This window comes from Rhinatrema bivittatum, chromosome 6, assembly GCF_901001135.1.
Source record: "Rhinatrema bivittatum chromosome 6, aRhiBiv1.1, whole genome shotgun sequence".
Lineage (NCBI taxonomy): Eukaryota > Metazoa > Chordata > Amphibia > Gymnophiona > Rhinatrematidae > Rhinatrema > Rhinatrema bivittatum.
The window spans coordinates 258,653,575-258,676,025 of NC_042620.1; the positions used below are offsets into that span (position 1 = coordinate 258,653,575).

Consider the following 22,451-nt stretch of genomic DNA (forward strand, 5'->3'; position numbering starts at 1 on the left):
TGTGTAATTTATTTTCGAGATATTTAGGCTTAATTCTGCCGGGTTTCAGAGTCGACTTTGCCTGCTTTAGGGAGCTGTTGACACACCATGCTGCAGAGAAAGTGCCCCAGCGAGTCAGTTACCCTGTGGGCCGTTTTGGAAAAAATCCCCCTGGCTGATATTTTCCTGCAATCCACCCCTGGCAGCAGCAATGAATCTCAGTCATACAACTTCCAGCAAATTTGATGGAGGAACTCTCTGATCCTTTGCCCCTTCCAGTTAAATTACCCACCCTCCTCACCAATTCCCCAGATTTGGTCAGACACAAGAAGGAGCTGAATTTAGTGCAGGTTTGAAACCAGTGCATGGCAGCATCAGCCATCAAAGAGCTTCAACCCTGGCTGCTGTCTATTCCCACTTCTTTCATACACATTCCTAATTTGTTTGCCTTTAAAGATAACTTTAAACATATCTGTCTAAAGTGAAAGTACATCTTGCATTCACTCACTTGAGGTCTGCGTCAACAAGAGCTGGGCATTCTGGCTGTAGGCTCCTAAGGAATTTCTTTAGGCAATGTAAATAGTGGGGGAACTGGTATGCAAGGGGGATGGGATTGTCTAGCAAAGGCAGGGCGAGGCAAGGGAGAGACCTGGGGATTGAGGCTAAAATCACAAAAGTATCGCAAAAATCATGCATTGATCCTCATCCCCATCTTATTTAATTTCAAAGCTTGTTTAATCCTTTTTTTAGACTTTTAGACTGTCCAAATACTTTTTGGAATCAGAAAACTCAGAGGTACTAGCTGAAGACTAAAACATTTTTTTTTTAAAGATAATAGTTAAGGCAATTATATTGAGCCCCATTCTCTTCCTTTCCATTCCGATTTATATTTATTTGACGGAGGAAGTGTTTAATTTTTTTTTTAAAGCTTTTACCGTTTAGTTGCTCCCACGGTAATACATCCGAGTAACGTGGGGGTGCTACTGCGCTGTTTGTCATCGGAGTCACGCCCATGCAGTGCACGCATCTGACTGATCCGGGCGAGGCGTGACCCCTTCTGAGCCCTATGCAGGCGTCCCACTAACCCAGGTAAGACACAGATATCCCCCAGCAAGCTAAAGGCTTAAACCCAGGGCTAGATAATTATTTTACATTCACGATTATTGATTGTCTCTATAATTATTACTAAAAGCACAAAACTATTCTTCCCAGCACACAGATGGCGCTGTGCAGAAAAGTAGAAATCGAGATTTGCAGCTGCATATAAAACCAGTTTCCTTTTTCCAGTTTTTGATTTGCCTCCGGTGTCATTTAGAAATATCCCTTATAAAGCGAGCGAAGGGAGAGGAGAGGGTGCCAGGCTGCTGGCAAGGGTGGAAGGGGAAACTTTGCAGGGAGGAGGAGGAGGAAGAGGCTTGGGAGGGTGCAGAGGAAGGGGCTCAGATGGCAGGGAGGACAGGGAGAGCCGAGACCCGCAGCCGGGCAAAGGATGACATCAAGAAGGTGATGGCAGCCATCGAGAGAGTGCGCAGATGGTGAGGAGAGCCCCGCAGAAAGAGCCGAAAAACGGGAGAGACGGCAAGCCAGAGAGACAGGGACAGGGCTAAAAGCAACACGTGCACAAATTGCGATGCCAATAAAGTTTCCCGAATCCGAGCCTAGAGCGTGAGAACGAGGGAGCGTAGAGTCAGAAGATCCAGACCCAAAAAGAGACAGAGGTAGCTATGCGGTGAGGGGTGGCAGGGAAGAGACAGAGCGAGCCAGTAATAAGCAGAAATAGACAGCAAGAGGAAAACCAAGACAGAGTGAGAGGATGGAAGGGAGAGACAGGTGACAGAGAGACAGCAAAGAATGGAAACAGATGAAAGAGAGAGAGAACGCACCAAGAAAGAGTGCTAGAGACAAGAAGAAAAAGAAAGACAGGGAGAAGCAGCAAGGAAGAGCAAGGAGCAGAGACAGAGGTAGAGAGGCAGAACTAAGAGACAGCCAGAGAGAGAGAGAGACCAGGCACAGATCAGCAGGTTGCAGCTCTTGGCTCTTGTTTTTAGACCTTTTGGTAAAAAAGCAGTTTGTTCCCCTTTTTCAAATACTCAGAATGTGTCTAATTTTTAAAACTGTATTGATGTTCTATGAATATTCTAGGGAAGCAAAGGGAAGAAAACCTATTGTTATTACTCAGTTACAGCTGGATGCATGGAAAAATTAAGTGGCTTATCCCAAGGTCTCACACAGATCTATGGCCGTCTCTCTGTCTTACATGTCCCTAGGGAAAAGCGCTGGGTGACTGTTGGTGACACTTCCCTCAGAATCTATAAGTGGGTGCCTATCGTGGATCCCAGAGAGGAGGTAACTAACCCTGTACCATGTTTTTAGTCATACTCCTTTTGTTTTTTGTCTCTCTCTCTCTCTAACTGCTCTTTCCACTTTAAGAATCTAAGATATATTTCCATGTTTCTTCACCGCTTCTCTGCCTGTTTCGCCCCCAACAGGAGAAGCAGCGGCTGCAGACCTCCTCAGAACGGCAGAAGGCACGAGAGAGACGCTCCCGACTCACCAACCCTCACATCAGCCACCCCGTGCTCATGCTGGACTTAAACGGTAAGACGCTTCTCCATCTCCCAGTGTCATAACGCCCCCAGGGAACAGCAAACAGAAGAACCCCGAGGTGCAACACAGAAGGGAGGTGACCAGTGAGATCGCAGAAAGATAAGCCTGAAAGGCAGGGCCGGCGGGATGTGTTAAGGCCAACTAGGTGGCCGCCTTGGGCACCGGAACGGGGCAGGGCGCCAAAGGTTGATGTGAGGGCGCCATGTTTGAAAAGGGAAGGAGTCATGCAATGCGACGCGGAGGTGGGTGAGATCGCTGATGGTGCGATTTGGGGGGGGGGGGGTCAGGGAGAGAGAGAGATCTCTGCCTGGGGGGGGGGGGGGGGGTCCTGGACATCCTTGCACCGGCACTGGTGAAAGGGACCCTTAAGAGGGCATCTAGAGCACTGTGCCATCCCTCCTGATCAGGCGTGCCACGGGGAAAGTTGCCACTGCCTGATGCGCGGGTCCAGACCAGCCCCCTCGTGGCAACAAGACACCGGCAGTGGCTCTTAAACGTGCTGCCTGCAGTGGCTCCTTCCCGCGAACATGTGTGGTCGAGCATGCCCTGGAGGGTGGGAGTTAATGGGCAGTGCTTGGTGCCCTCACATGGAAATCCCATGCAAATGAGGGCATTAAGTAGTACTCTCTGATGCAGAGAGCCACACTGGCCAAATGCACTTTTTCTTAGCACTGTCAATTTAACTCCAGGTCAGAGATGGATTTAAGTTTCCAGTGCTACTGCGCCCCCCACAAGGCACATTTTACAGTCGATATGTGTGGTTTTTTTTTTACTCCCCATGCATAGGCATAGCATTAGTGTACTGCATCAGGAGTTAAAAAAAAAAAATAATAATCCGAGCGATAAAAATGTGCACTGCAAACCAGCACGTAGCTTCTTAAAACTCAGGTTATTTCATAGACCTGTCTTGAGTTTTGGGAGCAGCAGAAATGGAGGAACTGTGGCAGCCACATGCAGCAGGCAAGGTAACTAATAGCCGGTGCAGGCAAGTGCATTTGGCTGTTACCCTCAAATTAAAACTCACATTTTGTGCAGGTAAACCTTACTCCTGATGCAGGGAGGAGTTTTACCTGCACAAAATGTGCGTTTAAAAAATATGCACTCAGCTCAGCGCCCTCGCATGGAAATGCCAACGAGGGCATTAAGCCTTCCCTCCTGACGCAGAGAAGGTGCGCTGGCTGAGCACACGTTTTCTTACCGCTAAAAACGTGACTGCTGGTCAGAGGTGGAGTAAAGATTCCAACGCTCGATGCACTGCAGGGGTCATCGTCCCCCCCCCCCCGGTACGGGAGGACAGGTGGCAGGGGCTCGACAGTGTCTTTATTTTTTAAGGCTTGTTTGCTTGTAGTGTCTGTGTTATGGATATTACCTATCAATAAAACTTTAATTATTAAAAAAACAAGGAGCACAGGAAGAGCTGTGCATTTAAATTAGGAGCACGCACAAAAAAAAAAAGAGCTGTGTCTAAATTAGGCACACACCAAAAGATGCTGCTCCCTCCCATTCAGCCCCGTTCCTCCCAAGTGAAAAATGTGCGTTCAGCCCAGGCTCACCGGACATTTTGACTCCCGTTGCATCAGCTTACTGCATTGGGAACATAAAACTGTAGCCCGTGCACTGAATTTCAGCAACACAAGCTCCCAGTGCCGCACAGGTTCTTCCATCGGCCTGCGAGTCGGCTGCCCACAACCCACTGACCTCTCCTCCTTTCTCCTGCACTTGTATATAAATGGAGTTGGCCCACTGTGCCGGGTCCCCGACGAGCCTCCGCTCCCCCTCCTCCATTCTTTAAAATGGGGAAGAGAGTCTGGCGGGGGCTTCCGGCGCTTTCCTGAGCTCCTTTGCCCGCACTGCCTGCCTGTGCAGGTTGCTGGGCCGCACTCCCGTGTTCGTAAATGCAGGGGGCGCCGTGGGCTTGGAAAGGTGGAGAAGCGCTGATCTAAAATTAAGGAAAGACTGGACTGAAAGGGACCACAGGAGGCCAATCTCATCCATCCCCCTTTCCAAGCAGACTCGGACAGATGTTTGCCCGTAAGCCTGCTTTTAAAAACTTCCAAGGAGGGAGATCCCACCAGCTCTTTGGGTAACTTGCTCTAGTGCTTGAGCATCCTTCACCCTTACAAAGCACTTCCTGATTCCTAACTTAAATCTTTCCCGCTGCAATTGAAGTCCATTACTCCTTGCTCTGTTCCCAGCGGGGAGGGAGCACGGATTCCCCTTCCTTGTCATAACCCCACCATAGATATTTGAATCCTCCTCTGCAATCGCCCTTCATTTTCCTCTTCTGTACTTTTAATTAAACCAAACCGCTCCTTCAGCCTAAGCCTCACAGGTCACATCAGCCGGGTCTCTTATTGCGTGATGTAGATTTTCTCGGCACTTCCTCCGCTGGAAACGCGGAGCCTCAGGACCAGACGCAGAGCTCCAAGCGTAGCTCTTAGCGGTGCTGAGCAGAGTGAAGTCAAGTCAGTTTTTATTTTAAATTTCAGCATCAGGAGTCCTTGAGGAACTGACAGGTGATTTATGCACAGAAAAATGCTTTCAGCGCAGAAAACGGTTTTTTTATTTCGGTGCACATAAATTATATATGCAGAAAATCTGCTTTGTGTGGGGCAAAGCCTGTTTTCTGCTCACAGATCCAGATGACAGGTCAGTGTCTGCCCGTGGTCCAACGCTAGAGCTGGAAACTTTATTCCGCCTCTGATCAGGAATACAATTTCCAGCGCGAGTTAAACCAGCGCGCCTCTCTGCACTGGGGAAGTGAGAGGTCATTTCTGTGGGAGGGTGCTAAACAATGCAGTTTTACCTGCATGCGCCTTGTGCACAAAGCTCCTTGCTGGATCAGGAGTAACATTTGCACACACGGATTGTGTGAACAGCTGCGGTAAAACTGCGCACTCTGCTGAACGCACCTTAAGACATCGGCTCCTGAGAGAGTATTGGTTGCCTCAAGGCTCTGTGGTAGGGACGGTATTTTCAGAATCTTCCTTGGGGCATTGCAGAGGGACATGAAGGCAAAATGTCTGCAGATGATACAGGAATCTCTAAGACCGTACACGGTGGCAGGAGTTGAAGAGTGCATTTTATGATATAGCTGACATGCCAAACGTAATGGGTGCAAGTGATTGTACCCTTGTTGCTCTCACCCCCCCATCCCTCCAGATGTACCATAACGGGAAGCATTTCATTTGGGATGGGCACCTACAGCAGAATGAAGCTTAAACTGTCTAGAGAGGGCACCTACGGCTATGTCAAAATGAGTACTGTTCATCCATAGGTGCCTTCCCCAGAGAGCTGATGCTTCGATTTTTTTCCCCACTGTTGATACCTCTGGTAGCACAGTGCTCCTCCTAATGGCAGGATTAAGCATTTACCAGTCCTTCCTCTCAAACAGGCCGATTCAGTAATCTACGCGGGAGAGCCGGCGCTCCGAGGCGCCTCTCTTAGGCGCGCGATTCAGTATGCAAATGAGGGCCTGCGCTAATAAGGAGGCGCTAGGGACACTAGCACGTCCCTAGCGCCTCCTTATTGGCAGAAGCGGCAACTGTCAGCGGGTTTGACAGCCGACACTTAATTTTACCGGCATCGGTTGTCAAACCCACTGACAGCCACGGGTTCGGAACATGGACGCTGGCAAAATTGAGCGCCCGTTTTTCAACTCGCAGGCAGATTTTTAATTTTTTTTTATTTTTGTACAGAAAAGCATTTTTTTCTGTACACTTTCCCAGTGCTGGACGAAATTAACTCCTGCCTTTGGCAGTCGTTAATTTCTGAGAGTAAAATGTGCGGCTTGGCTGCAATTTTACTTTCTGTATCGCACGGGAATGACTAATAGGCCCATCAACATGCATTTGCAAGTTGCGGGCGCTATTAGTTTCGGGGGGGGGGGGGGGGGGGTTGGCTGCACGTTTTCGACGCCCTATTACCCTTACTGTATAAGGGGTAAAAATAGCACATCGAAAACGCGCGACCAAACCGGGGCTAAAGGTGCGAGCGCACCATACTGAATCGGCCTGATTGTTTGAAGTGACCACTCCAGCAGACAAGCTGGTGTAATCCAGTGTTTTCACTACTGTCATGTTGATAGTTCTGGCTTTCAGGAAAAGCAAGAAAACCTGTGACTGTAGGTGTCTGTCCCTGAAAGCTTACACTTTGATTTGACTTAAACGCTTCCTGTTACGGTGTGTCTAGGGGCAGGGGGATTGAGAGCAACACGGGTGCAATCAGTTGCACCCGTGACATCCAGCATGTCAGCCATATCTGTTCTAGATGCCATCTTCAGAGCAATCGGCTTGTCATTTCTGCCTCAGCAGGTGCTGAAAACTGCTACACTGTCCCTTATTGGTTGGGCAGTGTAGCATTCCCAACAGAGCTTATAGCTATATTTTTAACCCGCCGTGCCTTGGGGAAAATGGCTTTTGCATGCGAGTTTGGTGCTGTGCATCTCGGCTTTGAGCCCAATCTTGCGTGCAGGGCTCGGAGGAAACACTTCTTTACTGAGAGGGCGGTGGATGCCTGGAATAATCGCATGCAGAGCTGTGACGGAATGTAAGCATGCTTAGGACAGACGCAGCGCGCAGTGATAGGGGCTGGGGGTGGCGGGCCTGCGGGTTGGATTAGTCCTCAGCCTTTGTGTGCCCGGTCATCCGGAACACTAAGAGCATCAGAAAGGGGAGAAGACAAAAGCGATGCGCCCGCAGCAGCGGTGCCTCCAGGAAAAGGGAGGCCAGGGCAGGCAGCAGGAAGCTGCAGCAGGGCGGGGCAACTGGGCGGGGCAGTGGGATTCTGGGGTTTGGGGGGAGGGGCAGCCAAGCTCCTCCCCCCCCCCCCCCGTTCTGCCCCACAACTCCCACCTGCCAATTCCTTACTCTGCTTTGGCAGTTAACGCCATTCTTTCTTACATACATTTGTTGCATAAATCAGGAGTGTAATTATTGCCAGACCGTCCAATGGAAAGCTTGACGCCAGAAAACGGCGTTGCTGAAAGAAGTATCAGCGCTATGCGATTATTCTGTGCTGTGTATGGAGAGAGAGAGAGGGAGATCGTCAAGCACCAAGAAGGTGTGGCTTACAGAAACAGCCCTAACTGTTTGGGCACCATTCGCCTGATTAAAAAGAACTTTTAAGCTCACCTAAGTATGTTGCCTGTCTATATTACACCGTGCAAGCTTCGGAAAGAAGGTGTTTGGCAGAATGCAAGCATTAAGAAGAGCACTAGGACTGAGATCGTACCCAGCATACCCTGGCTTATGAGGGAGGTTCATTCTTGGCATGGGATGTGCAAGACAAACCCAGTATAAACCCTGCACCTAGAGTTTGGTGAACATATACTCGCTGTACCACAGAACATCCCTCCCACACCCACATACGGAATAGCTGGCTATAAATTATAAAAGTGCAGTCAAAACCTGAACTAGAAACCCCGAGAAGCCAGACTCTGTATGCAGTGCAAAACTGGAAAGAGGATTCCAGATCACTTGCCTTGTCCTCAGTCTCTCTCTTTCTCCCACCACCCCTGCCCCATCAGAGAACCGGAGATGAGAAGAGAACAAGGGGAGAAATCCAGGGGTGGGGAGGGCAGATGGAAGAAGAGGGAGAATCTGGGATAGAGGAAGAAGGGAGAGGTATCCCTACCCCTACTCTGGTTGTGCTCCCTTTCACATCCTCACCCCTTCTCTAGCCTCTCATCCTCCCACCCCCCCAATCCTGCATGCTCTCTCTCTCTCTCTCTCACACACACACACACACACACACACACACAAACCCTCCTCCCCTATACCCACCAGCTTGCAAGCCTGTCTCCATTCCTCTCAACAACTAGACTTGCCCCCCCACCAGTCAGCCTGTACACAAACATTTCCTCCCCATCAGCCAGCCAGCCTGCAAGCCAATTCCTAGTCAGCCATTCACAAGTCATGCTTGCCAGTGTCCCCGTCCCCCCCAGCTACCAGGCAGCCTCCAGTCCTGAACCCCTCCCACAACCATCCAGCTAACTAATCATCCTCAACCCCCCCCCCAAACAACCAGTCTCCTCCCTCAGACCTCCCATCGCAGCCAGTCTCCAGCCTCAACCCCCCCCAAACAGCCAGTCTCCAGCCTCAGACCCCCCCCCCCAAACAGCCAGTCTCCAGCCTCAACTCCCCCCCAAACAGCCAGTCTCCAGCCTCAACTCCCCCCCAAACAGCCAGTCTCCAGCCTCAGACCCCCCCCCCCAAACAGCCAGTCTCCAGCCTCAGCCCTCCCATTGCAGTCTCCTCCCTCAGACCTCCCATCGCAGCCAGTCTCCAGCCTCAACCCCCCCCCAAACAGCCAGTCTCCAGCCTCAGACCTCCCATCGCAGCCAGTCTCCAGCCTCAACCCCCCCCCAAACAGCCAGTCTCCTCCCTCAGACCTCCCATCGCAGCCAGTCTCCAGCCTCAGACCTCCCATCGCAGCCAGTCTCCAGCCTCAGACCCCCCCAGCCAGTCTCCCCCCTCAGACCTCCCATCGCAGCCAGTCTCCAGCCTCAGACCTCCCATCGCAGCCAGTCTCCAGCCTCAGACCTCCCATCGCAGCCAGTCTCCAGCCTCAACCCCCCCCAAACAGCCAGTCTCCTCCCTCAGACCTCCCATCGCAGCCAGTCTCCAGCCTCAACCCCCCCCAAACAGCCAGTCTCCAGCCTCAGACCTCCCATCGCAGCCAGTCTCCAGCCTCAGACCTCCCATCGCAGCCAGTCTCCCCCCTCAGACCTCCCATCGCAGCCAGTCTCCTCCCTCAGACCTCCCATCGCAGCCAGTCTCCAGCCTCAGACCTCCCATCGCAGCCAGTCTCCTCCCTCAGACCTCCCATCGCAGCCAGTCTCCAGCCTCAGACCTCCCATCGCAGCCAGTCTCCAGCCTCAGACCTCCCATCGCAGCCAGTCTCCAGCCTCAGACCTCCCATCGCAGCCAGTCTCCAGCCTCAGACCCCCCCAGCCAGTCTCCCCCCTCAGACCTCCCATCGCAGCCAGTCTCCTCCCTCAGACCTCCCATCGCAGCCAGTCTCCAGCCTCAGACCTCCCATCGCAGCCAGTCTCCCCCCTCAGACCTCCCATCGCAGCCAGTCTCCTCCCTCAGACCTCCCATCGCAGCCAGTCTCCAGCCTCAGACCTCCCATCGCAGCCAGTCTCCAGCCTCAGACCTCCCATCGCAGCCAGTCTCCCCCCTCCGACCTCCCATCGCAGCCAGTCTCCAGTCTCCTCCCTCAGACCTCCCATCGCAGCCAGTCTCCAGCCTCAGACCTCCCATCGCAGCCAGTCTCCCCCCTCAGACCTCCCATCGCAGCCAGTCTCCTCCCTCAGACCTCCCATCGCAGCCAGTCTCCAGCCTCAGACCTCCCATCGCAGCCAGTCTCCAGCCTCAGACCCCCCCAGCCAGTCTCCCCCCTCAGACCTCCCATCGCAGCCAGTCTCCCCCCTCAGACCTCCCATCGCAGCCAGTCTCCAGCCTCAGACCTCCCATCGCAGCCAGTCTCCCCCCTCAGACCTCCCATCGCAGCCAGTCTCCAGTCTCCTCCCTCAGACCTCCCATCGCAGCCAGTCTCCAGCCTCAGACCTCCCATCGCAGCCAGTCTCCCCCCTCAGACCTCCCATCGCAGCCAGTCTCCAGTCTCCTCCCTCAGACCTCCCATCGCAGCCAGTCTCCAGTCTCCTCCCTCAGACCTCCCATCGCAGCCAGTCTCCAGCCTCAGACCTCCCATCGCAGCCAGTCTCCCCCCTCAGACCTCCCATCGCAGCCAGTCTCCTCCCTCAGACCTCCCATCGCAGCCAGTCTCCAGCCTCAGACCTCCCATCGCAGCCAGTCTCCAGCCTCAGACCCCCCCAGCCAGTCTCCCCCCTCAGACCTCCCATCGCAGCCAGTCTCCCCCCTCAGACCTCCCATCGCAGCCAGTCTCCAGCCTCAGACCTCCCATCGCAGCCAGTCTCCCCCCTCAGACCTCCCATCGCAGCCAGTCTCCTCCCTCAGACCTCCCATCGCAGCCAGTCTCCAGCCTCAGACCTCCCATCGCAGCCAGTCTCCCCCCTCCGACCTCCCATCGCAGCCAGTCTCCTCCCTCAGACCTCCCATCGCAGCCAGTCTCCAGTCTCCTCCCTCAGACCTCCCATCGCAGCCAGTCTCCTCCCTCAGACCTCCCATCGCAGCCAGTCTCCCCCCTCAGACCTCCCATCGCAGCCAGTCTCCAGTCTCCAGCCTCAGACCTCCCATCGCAGCCAGTCTCCTCCCTCAGACCTCCCATCGCAGCCAGTCTCCAGTCTCCTCCCTCAGACCTCCCATCGCAGCCAGTCTCCCCCCTCAGACCTCCCATCGCAGCCAGTCTCCAGTCTCCAGCCTCAGACCTCCCATCGCAGCCAGTCTCCTCCCTCAGACCTCCCATCGCAGCCAGTCTCCCCCCTCCGACCTCCCATCGCAGCCAGTCTCCTCCCTCAGACCTCCCATCGCAGCCAGTCTCCAGTCTCCTCCCTCAGACCTCCATCGCAGCCAGTCTCCTCCCTCAGACCTCCCATCGCAGCCAGTCTCCAGTCTCCAGCCTCAGACCTCCCATCGCAGCCAGTCTCCTCCCTCAGACCTCCCATCGCAGCCAGTCTCCAGTCTCCTCCCTCAGACCTCCCATCGCAGCCAGTCTCCCCCCTCAGACCTCCCATCGCAGCCAGTCTCCTCCCTCAGACCTCCCATCGCAGCCAGTCTCCTCCCTCAGACCTCCCATCGCAGCCAGTCTCCCCCCCTCAGACCTCCCATCGCAGCCAGTCTCCTCCCTCAGACCTCCCATCGCAGCCAGTCTCCTCCCTCAGACCTCCCATCGCAGCCAGTCTCCCCCCTCAGACCTCCCATCGCAGCCAGTCTCCTCCCTCAGACCTCCCATCGCAGCCAGTCTCCTCCCTCAGACCTCCCATCGCAGCCAGTCTCCTCCCTCAGACCTCCCATCGCAGCCAGTCTCCAGTCTCCGACCCCACCAGCCAAAAACCTTGGAACTCCAACCCCCAGCGGCCTGTGATCCTAATACATATGCAGTGTTTCCTACTGTCCCCAGTGTGTCAGGTCAGCATCAGCACTTCTGGGATAGCCAGAACAAAAAGTTGGACAGGCCAAGGACCGGGCGGCCGACCCAGTTCCAACGCCTACGGTACCTGCCATTCCTCTCATTTCTCTGAGAAGTGCCTTTCATACAAACATGGCCTGTCCTTGTATGTCCAGGTCATCTTGGGGGCACTTTCATAAATACTCACACAGCTGTCTGTCGGTACGGTTGCCCATGGACTTTGCGCCAGTGATCAAAAGGAAAGTGTAAATATGCCTTCCCCTTTTGAAAATTGCTTCAGGAAAGTACCTGTGGGTATTTGCATCTATTCTTTTGGTGGATACCTGTTTCCCTTGAAAGTAACACACGTATAGATTTTGAAAATGCAATCCGTGCATGTTATGGCCCTCCCCGTGACCCACACATGTCTTCTGGGTGCAGCACTCGCATTCACCCAGGAAAAGGGCAGGCTGCCGGGAGGCAGCCAGTTTACCTGGGGAAGCGGCTTCTGAAAACTGCCCCCTTGTGTCATGAAAAGCCTGCAGACAGAGCTTTCAGTGGATCTTTTCCCTTCCGCTCTCTCCTCCCCCCGCCCCCTTCCATAAGAAATGTGAACGAAAAGAGGAAACTTCCAGAAAATGATCTAATCTGAATCCCCAAACATATGGTAGTCCATCTTAAAAATAAAATCAGGGCATCTGAATTTCCTCTAAATCACAGGCAGAGGTTGGAATTAGCAGAAGCTTGTTCTAATTCAGCCCCTTTCGGTGTCTATGGGCACATAATTTTCTCTCTAAATAACAAGAAATTGAAGGCTGATTATTTTGTGACCTCCCAAGGATGCAGTCACTGCTCCCCCTCTGATATCGGGCACATCTAGTAGTACCTGCGTTGTGCCAGAGAGAGCCCCCTTCAGCAGTTCAAGTTAGGCTTGGAAATTCTTCTTAATCAGGCCAGTGGCATCCAATATAACCGGGGCTATTTCTGTTATCTTTCTGCCACATTTTCTTGGTCTCTGATGGCATCTCTGAAGGATCTTCGTTTTCTCCATAAGAACCACAAAGTAGTCGCTGGGTACTGAGTCGCCTCTATCAGCAATGCCGTTCTTGATTTTCTCCTTCAGCCACAATATCTGGTTGTAGATGAGGTTTTCCCCTTGATGCTGCAGTAGGGAGAAGTAGGTTTTGGTTTTTTTTCTCCTAATTTTCTGCTTGGTGTTAATTTTTTGTTTGTTTTTTTTGGTGGTCCACGCGTGACCTTGGAAGACGAGAACAGCAATCAGAGTTCACTGTCCGAAGCCTCGGGGCAGAAGGGAGACTCCAGTCCCAGCCCCTCTCCTGAACAAAGTCGGACACAGACCCCTGCCTCGCTGGTGGAGCTGAGGGCAGAGGATTCACAGCAGCCCCCTTTGCTGGGGCAGGAAGAAGGTGAGTACAGGGTTGTGGGGCCCGTGGAAGGGAAATAAGGGGGACAAGGATTCAGGGGGAATTATGGTCCTTTTATCTGTCTAGATCATCGAAGGGACCCTGCAGCACTGACTTGTCTTGCGCTGCGCTGTGTACGTCTTCTGTTTTATCATAACTAGAGTTTTTAGACAGCCTGTTTCCTCCTGCTGCTTTGCCATTATAGCTCAGTTGGAACCAGTCCTTATTGGAGTTCTCTTCATCCACAAGTAGTCAGGTGTCTTTCCCATTTTGTTAAAACTTTATTTTTATTGAAAGAGAAACATGACAGGCAGGGGTGTCTTTAGCCACAACACTGGGCATACGGAGCCTGTGCCCTGGTTTTCTTCCTTGGTGTCCTGAGTCTCCTTCAGTGGCCATATGGCCACGAAGAATAGGAGAGGCCCAGTGAGGCCACTGTGGATTCCATCCTGCGGTAGCCGGAGGCCCAACAGGCCGTAGTGGATCTCATTCCGCAACGGCTGAAGAGGAGGCCTGGCAGGCCTCCATGGACTGAAGCCTCAACATCTCATGATAGGCCGAAGAGGGAAGTCTAGAAGAGAGAGAGAAAGCCAGAGGATTAGCCTGTGTAAATGTGTATGAGTGAGTGTCTCTGTCTGTGTGAGAGAACGAGTGAGAGTGTGTGTATGAGTATGAGCATGTGGGTGTGTGAGAGGGAGCCTTGGGTTTGATATCATATGTGTGTTTATTGTGTGAGAGAGAATGTATATGTGAGAGTAGGAGCCTGTGTGAGTGAAAGCTGATGTAAGTGTGCATGTGTGAGTGAGAGAGAGCATATGGGAGTGAGTGTGTCTATGTGTGTACATGTGTGTGTATATGTGTGTGTACATGTGTGTGAATATGTGTGTACATGTGAAAGAGAGAGGATGTGTGAGAGATTGGAAGTGTATATGAGGGCATGTGTGTGTGTATGAGAGAGAGATGAAGTGTATATGAGAGCGTGTGTGTGAGAGGAAGTGTAAATGAGAGGATGTGTGTGTGTGAGAGAGTGTGTAAGAGAGTGTGTGTGTGTACATGAGAGACAGAATGTATGTGTGTTTGCGTGTGAGAGAGAGAAAAAGAGAAACAGGGGCCATATATGAGAATGTGTGTGTGTGTGAGAGAATAAACATATGTGTGAAAGAATGTGTGGATATGACAGAGATAGGATGAAGTTTGTGCACCCTACCTCACTAATTCAAGATATCTCAGGATGACTGGAACTCAAAAAGTTCCCGGGTATGGACAGTGGGAGACTTTTATCCTTATGAGTTTTAATTAAGTGTTATTTGATATGTCTACTCTTTTGGGCTATTTTATTGGTGTTTAAAATTTTTTTTTAAATTACTGATGAATTTTTAATTATTAGATAGTATTCTATTCATCAGCTGATTTGAAATATTATTTTTATTAATATGCTTTTATTATTATGATTTAAGTTTTATATTTCCTGATTTTATTAGTTGATATTTTATGAGGAATGGTGATTTTTCTATTGTAACACTGCATACAGAATCTGGCTTATTGCAGTTTCCAATTCTGTTTTTGTCTGCATGTTTGCATTTCTACTTTATGGTCTCTTTATTCTTTATTTGGCAAGGGTCTGTCTGTGTTCTGTATGTGTGACTTAGGTGAGGTATTCTGCAAACATATAGTTGCTATATAGGGATCTAGAGCTGTTTGGCTTGTTCTGTTTTCCTAAAAGGAGGTGTATTGGGGTTTTAGAGCCTGGTGTAGTATTTGCAATGTTGCCTTTTCATAGGTAGGATTCTTAATGTTTGAGTCTGGCAGTTAGGGTGTTATAGTATGGCAGGTTTCCTATAGGTTCTCAGTATATTTCTTGCAGGATTTTGTATCATTATTCAAGGTTCCTGGTAGTGGGGAGAGTTTATGTTGCTATTACTGAGGTCACACTGAATTTGAATATTATTTTTCTGTGGTGAGTGGTAAGGGGAAATGTCCTTGTTCTGCTTTGCACCCTTTTGTTGGGGGAGTTTCTGTGAATGCAGGGTATTGTAGAACATGAGGTGCAGGTTTTAAATTGGGATTCTGTCCTGTCCTGTATAGACTCCAGACGTCACTCCAGTATAGAAGAATTTTATTGATTGATGTTCTTGAATGATTTTAGTGGTAATTTTACTAGATAGTTGAAACTGGCCTGGAGAGTCATTGTTACTTAGAAGGTTCTTTTGTCTAGACACAGCTGTATGGGAATGGAGAACAGCTGTATAGTATTGTTCTTTGGGGGAAGGGTAAACTGCTGATTATGACTGAGTTAGTTATCCAAATCTCTGAGGGAGGGTTTATGGGTCCATGCTACGGATCTTTTAGGTACCCAGCAACACCTCTGATGACAGAACAAGGACTGCAGGATTTGGTTAAAGAGCATAACAGACATATGGACAGAGGAAACAGATGAGGTATTAACTAGTTTTCCTTATCTCATTGTGGATATTAGACTGCATATAACCTACAGAAAGAATAAATGCATATTGTCACATAATGCCTCAGCACTACCCCTAATAACCATGGCCATTGGAAGGGTCCTGCTGAGCACTTGCCCAGGCCTGCCTGCACATGTGCCATTCAATTCTGGACTTTGGCAGCTGAACTTTGTTGGGGAGAGGATAGTCTTATGGCTATCTTTCGCTAAGGATTGTCTGAGCCCATAAAGGATGAGTTAGCAGCCCGGGAACCACCTGACTCATTGGAGGAATTGATACGCTTGGCAGTTCGCTTGGACCTACGATTCCAAGAGAGGGCGCGAGAATGCACAACGGTCCAACGACCCTTTCGTTTAGCACCGACCTTTCAACGTCCATTTAAGACACTCAGGTCCGTGGAACCTCAACCTATTCTTGAAGAACCCATGCAAATTGACTGGTGTCGACTCTCGCCTGAGGAATGACAATGTAAAAGATTAAATAATCTCTGTCTATACTGCACCGGAACAGGACATTTTGTGAACAAATGCCCAAACAAGTCGGGAAACACTCGGACCTAGGCTGGGTGGGAGAGGCCTCCCTGGATCCCACCGTTTCCTCTCCACAAATATTAATTCTGGTTACCATCTCTTCAGGAAAAGAGTCTGTTCATCTCCAGGCCTTCTTAGACTCCGGGGCGGCCAGCAATTTCATAGAGGAAAACCTAGTCCAACTTCATCACATTCCCACCGAACCGTTAAAGACTCCACTCTCCATTTCATCAGTATCGGGGCAACCCTTGGGGATCCGAATTTCCTGTATCATCAAACCAGTTAAAATGATTTCAGGAGTGTTACACCAGGAATCCATTCAGTTCTATGTTCTCCCTTCCTCTGCTAATCAGGTAATCCTAGGTCTACCTTGGCTAAGATTACATCAACCCTGTCTGGATTGGGCATTCCTACAGTTAGCCAGTTGGAGTTGGTACTGTCATCAAAATTGCTTAATACCAGTTAAACCTTGTCAGATCAATCCTGCGAAGAACTGCTCAGGAATACCACATCAGTACGCCAAGTTCACAGACGTCTTTAGCCAGCAGCAAGCAGAGACGTTACCAACTCACCGGCCCTATGATTGTGGAATAGAGTTACTCCCCAGTCAGTCTTCTCCCAGAGGGAGAGATTATACTCTTTCAGAGCCGGAGTCTGAAGCCATGACACAGTGCATCCAGGAGAATCTGGCTCGAGGATTCATCAGAACGTCCTCCTCTCCAGCGGGAGCCGGGTTCTTTTTCATTAAGAAAAAAGATGGGTCTCTGCGACCATGCATTGATTATAGAAGATTAAACAACATTACCAAGAAGAACCGATATCCGATACCACTTATTTCCAAATTATTTGATCAAGTTAAAGGGGCTCAGATATTTACTAAACTTGATTTAAGAGGGGCCTACAACTTAATCTGAATTCGGGAGGGAGATGAGTGGAAAACAGCTTTTAACACATGGGATGGACATTATGAGTATATGGTAATGCCATTTGGGCTTTGTAATGCTCCAGCCGTATTTCAAGCCACGATTAATGATGTTTTCCAAGACCTCCTTTATTCCCACGTATTTGTCTATCTGGACACTATATTAATTTTTTCAAGAACAGAGGAACAACACCAGGACCATGTGCGACAAGTTCTCCAACGTCTATGAGAGAATAAATTATATGCCAGACTAGAGAAATGTTTATTTCATAAAGAAGAGTTACCATTATTAGGATACATTGTCTCCAGAAGAGGCCTATCCATGGACCCAGAAAAACTCAAAGCTATCCTGGAATGGCCTCAACCAGCGAGCCTTAAGGCATTACAATGATTTCTAGGCTTCTCCAATTATTATCGACAATTTATTCCAGCATTTATTCCAGCATTTTCTTCTCACCGCCCTAACCAAGAAAGAAGCTCCTATTCACAATTGGCTGCCTTCCAACGTTTAAAGGAGGAATTTGTAAAAGACCCCTGTTTACGACACCCCGATCCAACCAAACCTTTCATCTTGGAAGTTGATGCGTCTGCTCTAGGGGTAGGGTCCATTCTTCTATAACCATCAGATTCTGGGAAATTACTTACTTGTGCATACTTTTCTCCGGCGGAACAAAATTATACTATTGGGGATCGGGAACTCCTGGCGATAAAATCTGCTCTTGAAGAATGGCTACATCTTTTAGAAGGAGCCAGACATACGATTACTATTTACACTGATCATAAAAATTTAGCATACCTATCACAGGCTCAGCATTTGTATCCTCGGCAGGCTCGCTGGGCACTTTTTTTCAGCAGATTTAATTTCAACCTCTTCTTCTGACCTGCTCAGAAGAATCTCCGAGCAGACGCCCTCTCTAGAAGCTTCAGCCCTGATGATACTCCCGATCTACCTCGGCATATCCAGCCCAAATAATGCTCGCCGCCACCTTCACGGTGCCCATGGGCAAAACGGTGGTACCCAAACATCTGACGCAGAAGGTCCTCCGATGGGCCCATGATTCTCATCTATCTGGGCACCCCTGAATACCACGAACCAGAGATCTGGTCTCACGAAATTATTGGTGACCCCAAGAGAGAATGGATGTTAAAAGATATGTGGAATCATGTCACACCTGCGCTGCCCAGAAATCTCCTCATCAGCTGTAGAATATAGAGACATTGAAGACACATCAGGCAGGTTTCATCGCAGGCAGGAAAAGGGCCGAGCACTCCCAAGGGTGCTCTTTTTATTGTACATTCATACAAAGGCAGATGATGTGTCATCACATGATTGGCTATTTTCCACATAGCAACAGACGTATCACCACACTACTGGCTTGGCTCAGGGGGCGTGTACGGATCATTTCATTGGCTGCTGAATTCTATACCTCCTGTCTTTGTCCTGCCTCTGACTAGTGAACACCCAGCCCTTCTTTCAGGCTATCAGGGTTAATTATAAGCAAGAGAAACACATGACAGTCAGGTATCCTCTCCTAGGCAGAGAGGCTTAAGCACAAGTGATGCTTTATTCAGCGCAAAGGTCAGGGAGAAGGGAAGTTAGTGTTTAAACCCCGAATTGGCCTGCTGGCAAAAGCTCACAATCCCCACAATCAGCGACGTCAGAGTTATTATAGTCTCTGCCTATTCCTAAAGAACCATGGACTCACATAGCCACCGATTTTATTACTGACCTTCCTCTTTCAGAAAAGAACATGGTCATTTGGGTTGTAGTAGACTGATTCTCCAGAATGGCTCACTTTATTCTTCTTCCTGGACTACCTTCTGCCACAGAATTAGCCCAGTTATTCCTACAACACATCTTTTGTTTCCATGGCCTACCTGTAAGCATTGTTTCAGATAGAGGAGTCCAATTCATGGCCCGATTCTGGAGAGAACTCTGTAAGAAATTAAAGATTGAACTTGACTTTTCCTCAGCCTACCACCCCCAATTTAACAGTCTCTCACCGAACGGATTAATCAATTCCTTAAGACCTTCCTTCGATCTTATGTTAATCAACGCCAAGACAATTGGGCATCCTTATTACTATTTTATTTTATTTATTTATTTAAAAACTTTTCTATACCGTCGTTAAGTTAAATAACCATCACAACGGTTTACAGAAGGGCACGATAAAGAGAAATATGGGTGGTATAGATTACAAATTAATCATGTGCCACCATAGTATGGTAACAATTTAAAATAATAAACTAAGTGTGTAAGTTAATCCTGATTGTTAGGAACAAGTTAGGCGGTTTGATTTTAACATTAATATGCTTTAGTAGGTTACTAATAACTTCTAGCTTGGTGCATCTTTATCTATCAACTATTTTTCTCCTTCTCTTTATCTTTATAAAATGCTTGTTTAAAAAACCTGGTTTTCAGATTAGTTTTCAGATTTGTTTGTAGTCTTATTTCGAGTGGCATGGTGTTCCATAGTACGGGACCAGCCAGTGACAGTGCTCTTTCCCTTACTTGCGTGAGATGTGCTGATTTGACAGAGGGGCAGTTAGTAGAGCTTTATTTGCAGATCTCAGGTTTCTTTGTGGTACGTGCCTTATATTGTATTCTTTGTTCAAATGGAAGCCAGTGGAGTTCAGCAAGTGTTCTTCTAATGTGGTCATTCCTTTTTTTTGCCTGTCAAAAATCTGGCAGCGGAATTTTGCAATATTTGCAGAGGCCGAATTGTAGATTGAGGTAGTCCTAAAAGCAGGGAGTTACAATAATCTGTGCTTGCAAATATCATTGCTTGTAGAACTGTGCGAAAATTATGAATCGTTAATAGAGGTTTTAGTCTTCTTAGGATCATTAGTTTTGTATAACCTTCTTTTATTTTCTGTGAGATGTGTTGTTTCATGTTGAGCTCAGGGTCAATTATTACTCCTAGATTCCTAACTTTTATTGCTAACTCAGCGGTTTGAATATTTTTGATTGTGAATGTTGGTTGGGTGTGGTGTGTGTTTTTACATTCAAGGTGTAAGAATTCAGTTTTGTCAATGTTTATTACCAGTTCCATCTGGTTTAGAAGCTGTTTGATTATTTCTAGATACATATTGGCTAGTTTCATTGATTCTTCGATGGGTAACAGTAATTGTAACAGTAATTGTATATCATCTGCCTAAATGTAGTGTATGATTCCCAGTCCCGCTAGTAAATGACATACTGAGAGGAGATAAATGTTAAAGAGTATTGCAGATAGGGCTGATCCCTGTGGGACACCAGTTAGCAGTGTGACTTTGTCTGAAAGTGCATTTTTGATTTGTATCTGGAAACATGTATTGTTTAAGTATGACTCGAACCATTTTATTGTTTTATTAGTGAGTCCTATTTCTTTCAGTCTATTGATTAGTATTCTGTGGTTTACAGTGTCAAATGCTGTAGAGAGATCTAATAGAACCAGAATGTATTGTGTTACTGTATCGAATCCTCTTAAGATATTGTCTGATAGAGCTAATAGCAACGTTTCTGTACTGTAGTATTTGTGGAATCCATGTTGTGCTGGGTATAGTATGTTGTTACTTTCAAGGTGGTTTGATAGTTGTTTTTGAACTGATTTTTCGATTAGTTTGGCTATTAGGGGTAAGTTGGAGACTGGTCTGTAGTTGCTAAGATTTAAGGGGTCAAGGTTTTTTTTTCTTAATAATTGGTTTGATTACGGCTCTTTTCAAGGTATCCGGCATTACTCCTTCATCTAGTGAGAGGTTGATGATTTTAGTTAAGGTTGGGGTTATTGTGTCGGCTATTTTTTTAAGTTCTGTAATGGGTATGGTGTAGATTATGTGGGTAGCAGGGTTTAATTGCTTAATCATTTTTTCTACTTCAGGGTGTGATACATCCTCAAATTCTGACCAGATACTGACGTCTCTAGTGGGCATCTTAATCTCTTGTTTTGTAGTTACAGGGATTTTTTTCCTTAGATTCTCAATTTTGTCTTTAAAGAATTGGGCTACATCATTGCATTGATTTTCTTGTAGGGTTAGGTGATTGTTTGTGTTGTCGCATGTTAGGTTGTTTACTATATTAAATAGGGTTTTGGCGTTTGCAAATTTTTCTATTTTTGAGCTGTAGTATTTTTTATTTTGGTGTCTAAGATTGTTTTTTTGTAGTATGCTAGTTGTTTTCTGTACTTAGATTCTCGGTTGATTTGTTGTTTTTCCATTCTTTTTCTTTTTTTCTAAGTATCCGTTTTACTTCTTTGATTTGTTCACTATACCATGGATTGTTTAACTTTGGTTTTTTAATGCGGGCCGTTTTGAGAGGATTTAGTTCGTTAGCTAAAGAAGTGATTCTGTTTAGCCAGTCAGTTGTAGCGTTGTGGCTATCTACGTAGTTGATGTGTGTTATTTCTTCGGATAATTTCTGTGTTGTAAGGGGGGTGGTATGAGAATTCAGCTGGTTCCATGTTCTGTTTTTTTATTGGTCCTTTGCGCTTTATCCGGGAGTTAATGAGGAAGTGGTCTGACCATGGGATTTGTGTGTATTCGGTTTTTATGTTTTCAAGGAGGCTAATGTTAATAAAGGTTAGATCTAATGAGTGGCCTGCTTTATGTGTTGGTTTGTCCGTGATCAATTTAAAACGTAATGCAGTCATTATGTCTAATAGTGTTTGGCAGGTATTAGATAGGGGGAGAGCATCCATGTGTAGATTAAAGTCGCCTAATATTATGGTGGGTTTAGAGGGATTTAGATGAGTTGTGAAAAATTCTATTAGTAGGGAGATATTTAGTTCGAGGAGACTGGGTGGGCAGTAGACCAGGCAGATTTGAAAATGATTAGTATCAAAAGGGCAATTTCACGATTCATTGGTGTTTTGATTGAGAGTAATTTAGTTTTAAATATTTTTTCAATAATTAATAATAATCCGCCTCCTTTTTTATTTATTCTTGGGATCGAGAAGACCTCGTAGTTTTTGTTTGGTAGTTGATTCTTTAGAACTACATCTGATTTTTTAGCCATTATTCTGTTATTGCTATAAAATTAGGTTTTGTGTCATATAGCAGGTCCGTTATGATGGGAAATGTTTTTGTTACTGATTGTGCGTTAACTAGAAGAAAAGAGATCATTAGTATGCTGTTTAATTTGGTACTGATGGTATGTGTTACTGGAATTAGGATATTTGTAGTTGTATCACTTTTTTCTTTAGTGCTGTGATGGTGTTTGTGTTGATGCTTCTTTGTGTTGTTTGCATACTTACCATTTTCTGTGCATTCATGGATGGTGAAAGTGGTGCTTGTGGTCGTTGATAAGGTCCTGTTGTCAGGTAGCTGTTGGTCTGTGTCCATTTTTTTTCTTTTATCTCTCCGGGTGTACTAGGGGCTGTACAAAGGGGCACACAAAGGGGCATGCCCCTTTGTTGCGCCCCTTCGGTGTGCGCTGCCGGTGCATGGCACCTACCGGGTCCCTGGCGGTCTTTTATCCACAGTGAACCCCGCTGACGTCAAAGATTGAACTTGACTT

The 22,451-nt window shown here is 47.9% G+C and overlaps 1 protein-coding gene across 1 annotated transcript in view; it reads left to right on the plus strand.

Annotated features, from left to right (window-relative positions):
* Window positions 1-1,293: 1,293 nt before the first annotated feature.
* BCL7C (BAF chromatin remodeling complex subunit BCL7C) overlaps window positions 1,294-22,451 on the plus strand; it is a 31,458-nt gene continuing 10,300 nt past the window's right edge. The window contains exons 1-4 of the mRNA XM_029606916.1: window positions 1,294-1,514; window positions 2,247-2,325; window positions 2,469-2,577; window positions 12,885-13,046. Coding sequence (XP_029462776.1) covers window positions 1,423-1,514; window positions 2,247-2,325; window positions 2,469-2,577; window positions 12,885-13,046 — 442 coding nt within the window. The 5' untranslated portion in view covers window positions 1,294-1,422. The remainder of the gene's footprint in view (window positions 1,515-2,246; window positions 2,326-2,468; window positions 2,578-12,884; window positions 13,047-22,451) is intronic.